Source organism: Apodemus sylvaticus, chromosome 1, assembly GCF_947179515.1.
Source record: "Apodemus sylvaticus chromosome 1, mApoSyl1.1, whole genome shotgun sequence".
NCBI classification, from domain to species: Eukaryota; Metazoa; Chordata; class Mammalia; order Rodentia; family Muridae; genus Apodemus; species Apodemus sylvaticus.
Window position 1 is genome coordinate 103,599,787 of NC_067472.1, and position 16,232 is coordinate 103,616,018.

At 42.8% G+C, this 16,232-nt stretch overlaps 2 protein-coding genes across 11 annotated transcripts in view; one reads left to right on the top strand and one right to left on the bottom strand.

Moving 5' to 3' along the window:
* Pgap2 (post-GPI attachment to proteins 2) overlaps positions 1–12,399 on the bottom strand; it is a 30,131-nt gene extending 17,732 nt beyond the window's left edge. For all 5 annotated transcript variants that reach the window (XM_052156214.1, XM_052156158.1, XM_052156180.1 and 2 more), the window contains exon 1: positions 12,233–12,399. In XM_052156214.1, coding sequence (XP_052012174.1) covers positions 12,233–12,235 — 3 coding nt within the window. In that variant the 5' untranslated portion in view covers positions 12,236–12,399. The remainder of the gene's footprint in view (positions 1–12,232) is intronic.
* A 293-nt stretch (positions 12,400–12,692) lies between these two features.
* The window catches only part of Nup98 (nucleoporin 98 and 96 precursor), a 91,488-nt gene continuing 87,948 nt past the window's right edge, over positions 12,693–16,232 (top strand). For 4 of the 6 annotated variants that reach the window (XM_052156125.1, XM_052156128.1, XM_052156127.1 and 1 more), the window contains exon 1: positions 12,698–12,808. The gene's annotated coding sequence lies outside the window, so the exon portion shown is untranslated. Of the gene's footprint in view, positions 12,809–14,578; positions 14,653–16,232 lie in introns of all 6 variants that reach the window. The other 2 variants (XM_052156126.1, XM_052156130.1) reach the window with 2 other exon arrangements.

Sequence of the window (16,232 nt, forward strand, 5' to 3'; positions counted from 1 at the left end):
CAATGTGTAAAATCTTCCCCCAAGACAGGGTTTCTTTGTGTAGCATTGGCTGTTCTGGAACTTGCTCTAAAGGATAGAACTGGCCTGGAACTCACAGAACTCTGCCTTCTCTACCTCCTGAATACTGGGATTAAAGGCATGCTCCACCACCTGCCCAATTTGTGAATTTTTAATATTGTATTGGGGGCGGGGGCCCATGTGTGGCGATCACAGGACATTCTTAGAGAGTCAGCTCTCCTCTTCCTGCTAGGTTCTTGGGATCAAACTCACACTGGTAAGTTGCCAGCATCCTTAACCCACTGAGTCATCTCATTCTTTTTTCTTTTTTCTTTTTCTCTTTTTCAAAAGAGGGTTTCAGGCAGTCTTTGAACTCACTACACAGTCAGAATGTCCTTGATCTCAAAGCAAGTGTGTGTGGATTACAGGTGTGCCACCACCAAGCTTACTACAGCTATATTGTAAAATTTTTTTACTGTGTATATATAATTGTGTGTGTGTGTGTACACATGTGTGTGTGTCCTGCACATCCAGGGTATGTGGAGGCTAGAGTAAACCTCTCAGAAGTTGGTTCTCTATTACTCCCGTGGTTGTGCTTCTTCCAGGGATGAGTCTTAGGCCATCAGGCAAGTGTTTTACCAGATGAGCCTTCGCAGTCCCAGAAGCTACTTTTCTTGACTGAACTCTTTACCATGTTCTTAAGGTTTTCAGAGCAAATAAACTGGTAAAATACTACAAAAATGAGCATATCTACCCAGTCTCAGCACCTAGGCTTGTGTTTCCTGTCCTGCGGCTCTGTGTCTTCCAGCTTCAGGCCATCTTTGTTCTCTCTCCCTATGTGGACTCCTTACTGCTCCCGTGGCCCTCAGTGCTGGCCCCTGCACTGGGGTCCTTTACTCTCTAAACTATTCAAGCTTGAGGGTCTCTGACCTTGCATTTGATTCTCTTGGGATTTGTACAGTGTGGACCATTCATCTCATAGTTCTGAGTCTGTTCCTTTATCTGTAAAATGGCTTAAGGGATATCACAAGGTATTCTGAGAACTGAAGTAAGACACAGTGGCAGGTGAGCCAAAGGTACTCAGAATGTGGAGGCTGTTACAATCAGACATACAATCTACAGCTGGAACTCATCATAAGCCCTCTCTGAGCTCAGTGGTGGATGATACCCTCTGAGCATATTTCTGTCCTTTTGGTTTGTGTAAGAAGCAGGAAGGGTGTATTCTTACAACATGCTAGAGACCTATAAATATTCTTCCATTTGATCCTCTTAATAAACTGGATGGGTAAATTTGGTGAAATCTATCATACAGATAAAGGTGATTTAATAGGTGTGGTGCCACAGGACTGTAATTTCAGCGGTAGGGAGGTAGAGGCAGGAGGACCAGGAATTCAAGGTCAGCCTTGGTTAAGTGGCAAATTTAAAGCCAGCCTTGATTGTTGTGCCTCAAAAGGGGAAAAAAGGGAAAGGAGAGGCGAATGTGTGGCAAGATGGTAGGGTACTACTGTCAAGTCTGACCACCTCAGCCTTTGTGCTGGACAGGTATGGAGATAACCAACCTCTACACATCGTTCTCTTATCTCCACACATGAGTCCAGCACATGTATGGGTATGCGTACACACACAAACACATACACACACACATCAATAAATGTTAAATTTTTAAAAAAATTTTTTTTAAAAATTATAAAATGAATGAACAATTAAGCTGTCAGTCTCCTGTCAACCAGTAGGCACTCAATGCTTCCAAAATTGGCATTTGTCCATTGTCCAAGTAGCTGTTGGAGTTGATATTTTCTGGTATCTCTTGTTCTCCTGTGGACTTGCTTATATCTGGACACAGGCTATGCCTTAAATAGCATCACTGATGTCCAGTTTTATCCACAGTTATTGTCCAGTCTCTGTACGCACACCCTCATACCACACCCTTTCAAACAGACCCAGTATTCACGGATATTTCAGCACCCAGTAGCATGGGGGCAGGGAACAAGTGGGGGATAGAAAAGAAAATGTAGCCTGATGTGTCAAGAACAGCTCCTCAGGGCTGAAGAGATGGCTCAGCAGTTAAGAGCACTGTCTGCTCTTCCAGAAAACCTGGGTTTGATTCCTAGTACCTACGTGATGACTCATAACCATATGTAATTCTGGTTCTAGGAAATTTGTCACCCTTGTCTGGTCTCCTAGGGGACAATGTATGCACCTGGTACACATACATACATACAGGCAAACACATCAATCCACAAAATAAAATAATAAAAAAAAAGAATTCCTATAAGAACTCTTCACTGACTTCTTGTCTCCCCACCACCCTCAAAGTTTAGCTATAATAACTCTTAATTTTCTATCCATTTTTAAAAGATATATATGTATACCTTAAAGATATATATACACACATTGTATGTATAAGATATATATGTACACTTCAGGGTTTTTTTGTTTTTTTGTTTTTCGAGACAGGGTTTCTCTGTGTAGCCCTGGTTGTCCTGGAACTCACTCTGTAGACCAGGCCGGTCTTGAACTCGGAAATCCGCCTGCCTCTGCCTCCCAAGTGATGGGATTAAAGGTGTGCACCACCACCTCCCGGCTATATGTACACTTTAAAGACAAACACGCACACCAGAAGATGCCATTAGACAGTTGTGAGCTGCCATGTGGGGGTAGAAATTGAACTGAAGGCCATTAGAAGACCAGTGAGTGCTCTTAACCACTGAGCCGTCTCTCTAGCTCTATCGGCTCTTCTTTTCTTTTCTTTGTAGAGGGGTTTTAATTCAGCAATATGGCTACTTTAGCTGGAACACAAGCACACTTTTAGTACACTCCTTTAATCCCAAACAATGAATGAAGATAAAGTTAATTTGCACAAAGAAACACCCATGTTTGAAAGTTATATCTGAGTGGCAGACAAAGTGATGAGTCAGAGACTGATTTGACAGAATAGGATATGCCCAACTCTCAAGAAAGAGAGAGGAAAGGAAAGCTAGGGAGTGAGGAGAGAGAGCGAGAACAATTTTACCAGACAGCTATAGAAAGATGAGTTGCAGAGAGAACAAAATAGGCACAGGTAAAGACAGAAGGAACCAGAGAATTAGGAGCCAGATTAGAACAGATTGCCAAAGTTAGTAAGAGGCTAAACTAAGTTAGAAGACTGCGTTAGAGGGAGCCAGGCGGTGGTGGCGCACGCCTGTAATCCCAGCACTCTGGGAGGCAGAGGCAGGTGGATTTCTGAGTTCAAGGCCAGCCTGGTCTACAGAGTGAGTTCCAGGACAGCCACACAGAGAAACCCTGTTTTGAAAAAAAAACGAAAATCAAAAAAAAAAAAAAAGAAAGAAAGAAAAAAAAGAAAAGAAAAGAAAAAAAAGAAGAAGACGACGACGAGAGGGAAGCCAGATTCAGCCTGTCAGCCTGGAAAGGAGTTTGAGCCAGAACAATTGAGTTGAACTAGCCAGCCAGAGCTCAGAAAGAACTAGAAAGGGTGAGCTTATTCAGCAGTTAAGTCTCAGAAGCTGAAAACGTTGCAGGCCTAAATTAAATTGTACAGAGGCTAGAAGCTTCCAGAACCAGGCCAGATAACAATTACATCAGTAGAAATATATATATATATATTTTTTTTTCACTGTGTATCCCAGGCTGGGCTTGGCTTGCTATGTATTCCATGTTGACATTAAACTCAAGCAACCCTCTTGAGTCAGCCTGAAAATAGGCTTATTTAATGAATATGAGTACATTGTATCTGTCTTCAGTCACACCAGAAGAGGGCATTGGATCCCATCACAAATGGTTGCGAGCCACCACGTGGTCGCTGGAACTTGAATTCAGGACCTCTGGAAGAGCAATTGGTGCTCTTAACCACTGAGCCATCTCTCCAGCCCTTAAGGATTATTTTTATGTACATGTTTGTGTGACTGAGTATATGTATGCCATTTCTATGCAGAAGCTGGGATTGGATCCCCTGTAACTGGAGTTATGACATCATATGGGTGATGAGAAGAGAGCCCAGGCCCTCTGCAAGAACACTAATTAAGTAACCACTCTTAACCACTGAGCTATCTTTTTACTCCACATTGGTGTTGTCTCCCCCCCCCCATATTGTCCACATTTATTTATTTATTTGTTTCTTTGTTTGTTTGTGGCAGGGTCTCACTTTTAGTACTGGCTGACTTGGAACACACTCTGTAGACCAGATTGGCCCCAACTCGTGAGATTTGTTTATTTTTGGCTCCCTAGAGCTGGGAGTAAAGGTGTGCAGCAATCATGATTCCTGTTCAAACACAACCATGTCCCTTCTTTGCTGTTAATCAGTTATTTGGTAGCTCTCCATAGCTTTTATAAGCACGGATAAATTCCTTAGTGCAGTGCTCAACCACTTTTGTAGTCTGGTCATCCTCTACTGAAGCAATTACATTTTAGACCCTAGCTTTATCTTCCTCCTCCATGAAACTCTGATCATCTTTTCCTTTTTCCTATAGTCTCCTGCCTATCTTCCCACATCTGTAACATTAGAAACATTCTATCAAGTTTTTATTAGGACTCTGGCCACAAAGTAGCAAATGAATTCTTTGTCTAGACCCCCCCACAAGCTTCTGGAAGTTCTTTTGTTTTTTGAGATAGTTTCAATCTGTGACCCAGACTGGCCTAGAAGTTACTATGTAACCTAGGCTGGTCTCAAACTTACAGCAACTCATCTGCCTCAATCTCTCAAGTGTTCAGGAGCTAGTTTAAGAAGGCAACACCCCCGCCCCCCTTAATTGATTGCTTGATCTTTCAGCCTACTGTAGGGGCAAGAATAGAGTAAGAGCATAGGAAATATTTGATGGACTTTACTGAACTGGGTTTTAAAGACTGTAGTGAAACAAATCTAGCAGCACTTTAACAATTGCAATATAGGCCTTTTGAGAGTAATTGCTAGTGATTGGGATGAAGGAAGTAGGGCTAGGTAAGGGGAAGAGATGAAGAAGGCAGAGACACGGCAATGCTAGGCATCAGGGCCCAACACTGGCCCTGCCTCACTGAAAGGCGGAGGAAACCGTGCTCTTCCTGAGCTGCTGAGTTTTGTTTTTCCCAGATATCTTTGTCAGGATCAAGACATCCTTCTTGGATGGTTTTAAAGCCCACACTCTGGGGTTGAGGAGATGACTCAGTGATTTAAAGCACTGGCTGTTCTTCCAGATGACCCCAAATCAATTCCTAGCACCTGCACGGCATCTTGGCATCATTGTAATTCCATTCCCAGGGCGTCTGATACTCAGTTCTGGCTTCTATGGGCACTTCTCCCGCATAGTTCATAGATATGCATTCTGGTAAAACACTCAAAATAAAACACAAAATCTCAAAAAAAGACTTGCTGGTCATGGCGGTACATGCCTTTGATCTCAGCCTCCCTCCCCTTAAAAAGCAGTCAGCCAGGCATGATAAGGCACACTTTTAATCCCAGGTCTTGGGGGCAGAGGCAGGTGCATCTGTGAGCTGAAGATATCTTAGTCTACAGAGTGTGTTCCAGGACAGGTAGGGCTGTCTTGAAAAAAATAATAAACAAACACACCCTTAGGCTACCCATCTAATTCCAGTAACCAGACAGACAATAATAGAATCTTCATTGTTCTAAAGAACTTTCTTTGGCTTTCCTGTTGCTTCTAGAACGAAATTGAGGATTTCAATCCTGGATATGGTGAGTGATTTCCTGACGCTAAATCTGGGGTAGAATATTACCTTACACTTTCATCTTAATGAATTCCATTCTTCCTATAAAGGTATTTAATAGCATGACTCTTTGCTAAATTAAGAATTCATGTGATAATATCTACGGCAATCACTAAAACAATAATAGTATGAAAGAGAATAGGAATCAAGATCAGCCTAATGAAACAGACATGTGTGTGTGTGTGTGTGTGTGCGTGTATTTTGCCTGTTTTATGTATGTGCTCATAGAGATCATAAGATGATGTCAGATTCCTGGAACTAGGAATCACAATTGTCTGTTAACTCTAGTTCCCAACTAGAGTTAGTTGTGGAACTAACTCTAGACAATTGTGAAGTTGGATCCTCTGCAAAAGCAACAAGCACTTTGTTGTTGGTTTTCTGGTTTTTGGTTTTGTTTTGTTTGTTTCGAGACAGGGTATCATTGTGTAGCCTTCACTGTCCCGGAACTAGCTTTGTAGACCAGGCTGGCCTCAAGCTCACAGAGATCCACTTGCCTCTGTCTCCCAAGTGCTGGGACTAAAGAGTGTGGTCACCACTGTCCAAATGTAATAAAAGTACTCTTAACCCTTGAACCATCTTTTCAGCCCCGAAATTAAAAACAAACAAACAAACAAACAAAAAAAAAACCTAGCAAAATGTCTCAGCAGGTCAAAAGACTTGCTATGTAACCCTGATGCCTTGATTTCAGATCCTGAGAACCCACATGAAGGTGGAAGGAGAGAACAGACTCCTGTAAGTTGGCCTCTGTATGCAATGGCATAATGGCATACATGCCCCCCTTCCTCCTCCTCTTAATCGTCTTAGTCATCATCATCATCATCGATACAATCAGGACTGGAGAATTGTTCAGGGGTTAAGAGTATATACTGCACTTACAGACTAAATTCAGTTTCCAACATTTATGTAGGGTGGTTCACAAGCACCTGTAATACACAGACACATAAGTAAATTTTTCCTATAGTTTTTTGAGACGGTATAGCCCTGGCTATCCTGGAACTTTCTCTGTAGACCAGGCTGGTCTCAGACTCACAGATCTACATGCCTCTGCCTCCAGTGCTGGGATTAAAGGCGTGTGCCACCACCAACACAAGTAAATTTTTTTTTAAAAAACAAAAGTGATTAAAAATCAACACACAAATTATAGATCTTGAGAACACCAAAAAAAAAAAAAAAAAAAAAAAGATAAGTAAAGCATTTGACACAGTGTTAGGAGGAGTTGAGTCCAGTTACCATGGATCCTGTGTTCCAGTAACTCAACTCCTAGGTACAAACACAAGAGAAACATATGTCTACTAAAACCTTGACTACAGGGCTGGAGAGATGGCTCAGTGGTTAAGAGCACTGACTGCAGTTCTGAAGGTCCTGAGTTCAAACCCCAGCAACCACATGGTGGTTTACAATCATCTGTAATGAGATCTGGCACCCTCTTCTGGTGTGTCTGAAGACAGTTACAGTGTACTTAACATATAACAATAAATAAATCTTTAAAAAAAAAAAAACCTTGAATACAAATGTTCATAGCAGTATTATCTGTAATAGCTAAGGTGGAAACTCAAATTTCTATTAATTGGTTTGTAAATCGAAGATGATATACAGGTATATAATGGGATATTATTAAGCCATAAAAAAAAAATGACACAGTGATACAAGCTTTCTATGCCAATGAACTTTAAAAACACTATCCTAAGTGAAAGTACCAGACACCAAAGCTATAGATTATATGATTCTAATTACATTAAATAACTACACTAAGCCAATGTAAGACCGAGATGAATGAATCCTTGCTAGGGCTTAAGAGCAAAGGCACACAGCGATTACTGAAGGGTGCAGGCCTTCCTTTCTAGGGATTATAAAAACTGTCCCGGGATTACATAGTTGAGATGATAGTACAACCGTTTTATTGTATTAAAAACTATTGAGTTATACACTTTAAAAGAATGAGTTAGAGTCCGTTTAAATTATATTTACTTAAAATAAGACCCAAGGCCAGGCACCATGGTATGTGTCTTTAATTTTAGCAATCAGGAGGCAGAGACAGACGGACTGCTATGTGTTAGAGGCCAGTTTTGTCTACATTGACTTCTAGGTGACCCAGGGTGAGACCTTGTCTCAAAAACATCAACATCATCATCATCAACAACAACAACAGATCCAGCCAAAAACCGGGACTAAACGGTACTATTACAAAACTAAAAGGAAAGAAAGGGGCTGGGTGGTGGCTCAGAAGTTAGGACCACTTGCTGTTTTTGCAAAGGACTTTGATTCCCTGCACCTATTTAGTGGCTCACAATTGTCTATAACTCCAGTTCCAGGGGATAAGACACTTTCTCTGCCCTGCAAGCAATCCATGCATGTGGTACACAGCTATACATGCACACAGAACATCTACACACAAAATTTTAAAAATAAAAATAAGAGGGGGCTGGAGAGATGGCTCAGAGGATAAGAGCACTGACTGCTCTTCCAGAGGTCCTGAGTTCAATTCCCAGCAACCACATGGTGGCTCACAACCCATCTGTAAAGGAATCTGGTGCCCTCTTCTGGTGTGTCAGAAGACAGCAATAGTATACTTATCATATATATCAAAATAAATAAAAAATCTTTAAAAAAAAATAAAAATAAAAATAAGAGAAAAATCAATAAGAGAAACAGAAATAGACTAGGTTGGGCAAATAGATAAACATAAGGTAACATTATGTCAGTAAGTTCTTGAAATGAAATGTGCTAAATACTCAAACATCAAAGGTATTCACATGGAATTTCTAAAACTCCATTCAGTAGCCGGGTGTTGGTGGTGCACGCCTGTAATCCCAGCACTCTGGGAGGCAGAGGCAGGTGGATTTCTGAGTTCGAGGCCAGCCTGGTCCACAGAGTGAGTTCCAGGACAGCCAGGGCTACACAGAGAAACCCTGTCTGGGGCGGGGGGGGGGGGGGGGGGACCAAAAAAACCCTTCATTTGGATGCTACTTATAAACCTCAGCCTTCCTTATCAAGTTGTACAAGAGGGAGAGAATCAACACTTACTGACATTTACTATGGGCCAAGCATGACCTCAGAATTTGGCAAGTTTTACTACCTACTCTGACTGTCACAAACAGCTTACCATTCATACATGAGGGCACTATGACACAGCACAGTGGTTCGTCAGAGTCTGAACACTTGCAGATCTCAGACAGACCTTCATGCTGCTTGACTCAAGCTTGGCTGTGCTTTCCACTGCTCCAGATAGAAACCTGGAGCCATCAGTCCAAAGCCATCGCACTTGGATGGTTCTGCTGTTTCCACAGGTCAGTCTTTGCTCCGAGCACTAATCTTTCATAGCTGCATAGAAATCTCTCAAGTCGAGTGTGAGAAAGGATAGAGGCTCCTAGGACAGAACCAGCCAATACAGGGCTGTGGGGATCTCTGGACTCCTAATGCCTGCAACAAGGCTTGGTTGGGAATGTTGTGAGCATCCCCCCAACTGCTTGTCTTTAGAGTGGATGAAGGAATGGCTGGGGCAGTGGTGGAGCACACCTTTAATCTCAGAACTCAGGAGGCAGAGGCAGACAGGTCTCTGTGAGTTCAAGGTCAACCTGGTCTACAGAATGAGTTCTAGGACAGCCAGGACTGTTACAGAGAGAAACTCGGCCTCATAAAACAAAAATAATAAATAAGTATAATAAACTAAAAAATAGATTAAGTGAAGGACGATGGTGGTAACTTTGAGAGGCATTATTAGATTGTGGGTTGGTGGGGTTGGGGTAGGGTCAGGGGGTGGAGGAAGCCCTGGCTCTAAACTGATAGCTTTACTAATGAGTTCCTGGGATGATGAGCTATGGATTACATGTTCACCAGAATAATACTTAATAAGGAACTTAAAGTCCACACAGTCCTCCTGACTGAAGCATTCCTCTTCCAATGTGCCCTCTCCGGTCCTCCCATAAGTACACACTATGTAAGAATCCCAGCTTCTGCACATCTACTAATATTTTAAACTGGATATGCTCACCTGCTGATTCACTTAAGACACATTTCAAAACCCATGCCTTAAAACATTCAAAATGGTGAGTCCCATTTTTATAGACTATATCACTTATTGAGGGCAAACTGTGTACGAGATACCATATCAAATGTTATATTCCTCTAATTTCATTCTCCCAATAGTCTGTAAGTCAAGCAAAATTATCCTTATTTATTTATTTGGTTTTTTTCGAGACAGGGTTTCTCTATATAGCCCTGGCTGTCCTGGAACATTGCCCAGCTGGTGGCACATGCCTTTAATCCCAGCACTTGGGAGGCAGAGTCCAGCAGATTTCTGAGTTCGAGGTAAGCCTGGTCTACAGAGTGAGTTCCAGGACAGTCAGGGCTATACAGAGAAACCCTGTCTCAAAACCCAAAATCAAAAAAAAAAAAAAAAAAAAAAAGGCATGTGCCACCCCACCCCTGCCTGGCAATTATCCTTATTTTATAGACAAGGAAACAAGTTCAGAGGCATTGGGAATTTTCCCCATATAATCATAGTTGGGCCTGGATTTAAACTGGGGGTTCTTTGATTCTGAATTCCAACAATTCTATTATTTTCCTGCTAAAACAATAATTCACTCATCTATGGATCAAATATGTAAACTGTAAGGTATATCTACTATGTGCCAAGTCTTAAGAACACTAAGATAAATGTCTAGGGAAGGTTTAAATGTAGTTGCATTTCAAGACTGAAGGACAAAAAATCAGAAGCAAGAAAGCCACTGTAGAACCGGGCAGTGGTGGTGCATGCCTTTAATCCCACCACTTGGGAGGCAGAAGCAGGTGGATTTCTTGAGTTCGAGGCCAGCCTGGTCTAACAGAGTGAATTCCAGGACAGCCATGGCTACACAGAGAAACCCTGTCTCAAACAAAACAAAACAAAACAAAAACAAAAAACAAAACAAAACAAAAAAACCAGCAAGCCACTGTAAAGATCCAAAAAGAAAACCCTAAGTATTAATTATTGTTGCTCACTTTGTTTTTAAGACAGTTTCGGGTATTCCAGGCTGGTTTTCAGCTTCACATTCTGCCTCTGCTACTTGAGAGCTGGAGTTACAGATCTTGGCTATTACACCCCACCTGCTAATGACTTTCTGATTCAGAGCAAAGGCAAGGAGCAATGATGGAAAAGCAGGGTGTTTGGACAGAGTGGTTTGGGGATGGTGGTTGCAGATGGAAGTTCAAACTAGCTTTTCCTGTTAGGCAGTTTATACATTATTCTTTCAAGTATATACTGAACACCAACAATAAATACATCATGTTTCTTCCATTTACTGCCTTATCTCATCCTCACACCAATTTAAGATCTGTATTGCATTTATTTATTTTGTCTGTGTGCTTATGTGTGGGTGCTTGTGCCGTGGAGCGCGTGTGTGTGTGTGTGTGTGTGTGTGTGTGTGTGTGTGTGTGTGAGATTGTCGGAGGGCAATTTTCAGGATCTGGCTCTTTTCCTCCACTATGTAAAGCCAGGGATGGACTCTCATCATCTGGCAGAAAGCATTGACCTAAGCTATCTTGTCATTTTCTGGTCCTCCTGCCTCCACTTCCCAAATGCTGGGACTACGGGTGTGCACTTCTATGTCCTGTTATGTGTTACTAGGGACTGAATATAGGACTTTGAATCTGGTAGGCATACGTTCTATCGACGAAGCTACATCGTCAGCCCCAACACCAGTTCATTTTTAAGATTTTATTTTAAAAAGGTTTGCTTATTTATGATTGAGGGCTCTATTTGCATGTATGCCTGCATGACAGAAGAGCGAATCAGACAGGAAAGGCATCAAATCCCATTATAGGTGGTTGTGAGCCACCATGTGGTTGCTGGGAATTGAACCCAGGACCTCTGGGCTCAGAGATTAAGAGCACTGGCTTAATCTCTGAGCCCATCCATCTCTCCAGCCCCTTTAAGATGTCTTTATTTGAGGGAATCATTTAAAATTCTTAGCAAATCTCCTTTCAGTTCTATATTGATATCCCAGGACGTGGTGGATAGTATGTACTCTCTTTTTTGAGCACAGCTCCTGCAATCTGTGAGACCTCAATAATTAGAGAGGTCTAGTTTTTAGAACATGCCCACTCCTCTCCTCTTAGCTAGATTCTAGCTAAGACACCAAAAGGATGAAAATGAAGCTTTGACCCAGACCAGGAGAGGGAGGAGGCACACAACAGAAAATAGATAAGATACAAAGTAACAAGGTCCTGAGACAAGAAGACTGCCCGAACTTCTGCCCGACTTGTTAAGGTTACCAAATGTATCCTGGAGAAGGCCGGAAATTTGCGCAAGAAATCCAGAACAAGAAAGTGCAACCGAGACTGAAGGGCCAAGAATCCTCATTGGGATCATGCAAGTCCATTGCTCAGGTCTACCCTAGAGATTCAGAGGGGAAAAGTGTACGGCGAGGGCTGGAAAGAACAATGGGGAGTGGAGCGTCTGTCGACAATCTCTGTGGATTGAGGAATCCTCCAGCTCAAGTGCAAGGAGCCTTCCCATCATTGCCCGCGGGCAAGAGCTAGAGAAGGGTAGAACAATTACCATGTCATCCTTGGACCCTCCTTCTGATTGGCCGGAGCTTCCGTAGCGAGTCTCCGCGCTCCAAGGAAGGGGGCGGGCTCTGGACAAACGTCACAGCTGTTTGGTGCTCACTACTCCAGCCACTCACCAGCCCTGTTCGAGGGGCCCTGTGTGACGTCATGGTCCTCTCTCAGCCAACCGTTGCCGCAGAGGGAGTGGGACTCCACGTCCCTCCCATCGTCCCTTTTTTTTTTTTTTCCCCCCTCCTAATCCCGGCAATTCCTTACGCTCCTCCTCTTCCCCTCCGCTCCTAATCAGAGACCGCCTTCACGTTCGGTTTCAAAAGGCTCGTCACCCAATGACTAACGGTGTGGGCCTCGAGTGGCGGACCGGCCTGCCAATGCCCGGCCGCCAAGGGCGGAGCGCCCGGGGCCGACCTCTGACGGTAGACGGCGTGTGACGCAGTCGGGCCTCTGCGCGCTGCGCCCGAAGCGGCGGTCGGTGGCGGCGGCGGCGACGGTTTCCTGGAGGCCGCGCGCTGCTCCGGTGAGCGGCGGGTGACGGACGGACTTGGGCTCTCACTCCAGACGTACCGCTGTAAGTCGGGAGCGCTGCCGGGGCCGGGCGGGTAGATCTTCCCCCTCTGTACCGGCATCTGCGCCGGACGCCCGGGGCCCTTTCCGCCGCCCAGTCTCGTGCCGGGCGCGCTCCATCGGGCCTGCGTGAGGGGGCGGGGCCCGCGGCCCTACGGCCTGGCTCGGGAGGCCCTGGGAGGGGATCCAACTGTGTGGGGCGTAGGCGTAGGCCGGGGGTCTCGGGTCGCAGCCCACGCTGAGCGAACCTCGTTTTCTCCGGTGCTACTCATTCATTCGCTGGGTGGAGGTGAGCAGGCCGCAGTAGGCAGGCCCTTGCAGGGTGGTGCCTTGGGGGACTTCAGTGAGATCTCCCCATCACTTCGTTGGCCACTCTACAGGACGCGTTCTGTCTAGGGTTAATCAGAGGGTTGAGTGAGTAAGAACTGAGTTAGCGTTTTAAGACACTGACAATTATCTGGTCAATGGAATGAAGTGTTCTTTCTGTTCCGAGTAAACCTAGGTGAGAAAGATTGAATTTCTGAGTTACTGTAGCCATAAGCATTTAAATTGTCAATCACCCCCCACTCTGCGTCATGTACAGAGGCTTTGTTGATGGGAGGGAGGTAGAGACCGGAATCCCAGGTGTCTTGACTCAAGTCTAGTAGAATTTTTATACTATTCCACCCTTCCTGTATGTTCCAGTTTCCCAATATTGGCAATTCTCTATTTGGTAGGGGGAAGGACACAGACATTTGACATAGTTTTCAAAACATTTCTAGTGTAGCTGCTACCACATTCATATATATATATATGTATATATATGTATGTATGTATATAAATAATAAGATAACTTGAGCAGTAGTACCCTGATGTGGACTTTTGATTTTTGCTTTTTTTTTTTTTTTTTTTGAGACAAGATCTCACTCTAAACGCCTGGTTGGCCTGGAATTCACTATATAGACCATGCTTGTCACGAACTCAAAAAGAGATCACCTGCCTCTACCGCTGAGATAATGTGATTAAAGGTGTTTGCCATCACGTCCAGAATTTTTTTCCTCCCCGGTTTTTTCGAGACAGGGTTTCTCTGTGTCCTGGAACTCACTCTGTAGACCAGGCTAGCCTCTAACTCAGAAATCCCGCCTGCCTCTGCCTCCCAAGTGCTCAAATGCTGGGATTAAAGGCATGTGCCACCCTCCCGCCCCCCCCCCCCCCATGTCCAGACTTAACATAGACTTTTGAGAACTAAACTTTAAAAATGGTGAAAGAGATTTTAAGTTTGGTAGTGCACACCTTTTATCCCAGCACTTAAGAGGCAAAGGCAGGAAGCTCTCTGTGACCACAAATCCAGCCTACTCTACATTCTGAATTCTAGGACAGCCAGGGCTGCATAGAGACCCTGCCTCAAAAAGCTGTGTGGGGTGGGGAATAAAACCAAGATGGTGCAAGGTGGTGCAAGCCTGTAATGTCATCAGTTAGGGAAATTTGAGGCCAGAGAACTAGAGCATACACAAACACACAGGCAAAACACTTACACACATGATAAAAGAAATAATTGAATTCATTTCAATAAAAAGAAAAAATGAGGCTGAACATATTAGAGGTACTGGGAAATACATTGATACAATTAAATCTGATATTTAAGATTCAATGGAATTAGTTATCAGTTTGATCTGAATATATCCAGCAGCTTGTAGCTTTGTTTATATAAACCATAAGACCTAAAAACAAATAATGCAAAAGCACAGAAGAGAACTGAAGTCTTAACCTGGTGTTTTCTGTACCATTTTCTCAGTTTGAGCGTCACCACCTGGCACACTCTACCTTCTAAGCGTCCATAGCACTTACCTGATCCTCTGTTTGTAACACGCATGTACATATTAGCTATTTGTCTTTTTGTTGTTTTGTTGTTGTTGTTGTTTTCCAGACAGGGTTTCTCAGTATAGCTGTCCTGGAACTCACTTTGTAGAAATCTGCCTGCCTCTGCTTCCAGAGTGCTGGGATTACAGGTGTGCACCACTACTGCCCAGTGCTCTTGTCTTTTTATTATGTTGTTTTGTTGTTTTTGTTTTTTCTTTCTGGCTGTGATGGGAATGCCTTTAATCCCAGCACTCCAGAGATCTGGAGCAAGTAGGTCTCTAGGAGTTTGAAGTCAGCCTGGTTTGTATAGCAAGTTTCAGACCAGTCAGAACTGCATAATGAGACCCTTTCTTGAAAAAAATAAATAAATAAAAAATAAAACCACAACAACAATAAAAACCTCAAAACATGGATACATATATTTCTTAATATTTAGGTAATATGGCACATAGGTGGTCCTTAGTTGTACTTTGTGAATGAACAAATACAGAAAAGTTAAACTGAAAAATACTCCAGAAAAGAGACTAGATATTTGTGTATTTCTGAAATGTTTATACTTTTGTTTGTAGCCACTAGCTCCTAGATATCTAATTACACTTGTAGGGCACCAGATTCACATTTGGAAAAATAATATTACTTGTGTGGTGATAGAACATCAATATTGTAATACTGATTAATTTCTAGTAAGAGACTCTGTAAAATTCTGAAATTCTATGCCTTTAATTCTAGCACTCAGGAGGTAGAGTGAGGGCAATCTCTGAGTTTGAGGCCAGCCTGGTCTACAAATCAATCTTCAAGAGAGCCAGGGTTGTTACACATAGAAATTCCATCTGCACCCCTCCCCATATACATATATATGTATACATATGTAATATGTGTATATATTGTATAAATCTTAGCAGAGGCCAGATACTAAGCCTTTTATGAGGATTTGGTGTGCTGTGTTGGGAACCGACCTAAATATTCAGTACATGCTCACACAAGATGGCTCAGCTACAGCAGCTGAGATTATTGAGATAAGTTTTTAATTTGGAGGATCTCTTATATGTTGTAGGATATGTAACAGCTTTCCTCCTCTACCGATTTGATACCAATTAACCATTCCTCCCCAAGTTGTAACTACCAAGGTCAAGACATTATTAAAATTATACTTGAATGAGATCACTGCTTACATTTTAGTAAAACTGTATTCCTACTTTGCTTGTAAAGTCAGTTAATAAATTGTCTAAGAACTTTTCTTTTTGAGACAATATTTGTGGTGTGTAGCCTAAGGTTGACTTTGAACTCCTAATTCTTCTGTCTTTCCCTTTCATGTACAGAGCGGTATGTGTCACCATGCCCTGCTTTCCATGAAAAACTTGTCAAAAACTTGTTCTTAGGAAACTCTAAAACTAAGGACTAGAGCCACTTTCCTTTACAGTCTCTTCTTGTTTCTGTGGTAGATTATCTTTCTCTTCTATAAGACAAATCAGAGAATAGCTTTGTTTTTGAGGAAGGAGTAAAAGAGCTATTATATGTAATACTGTATAACCTTTGATCTTTGTAACACTATGACCTTTCTATTTTACTGATAATAATTGATGCGTGAT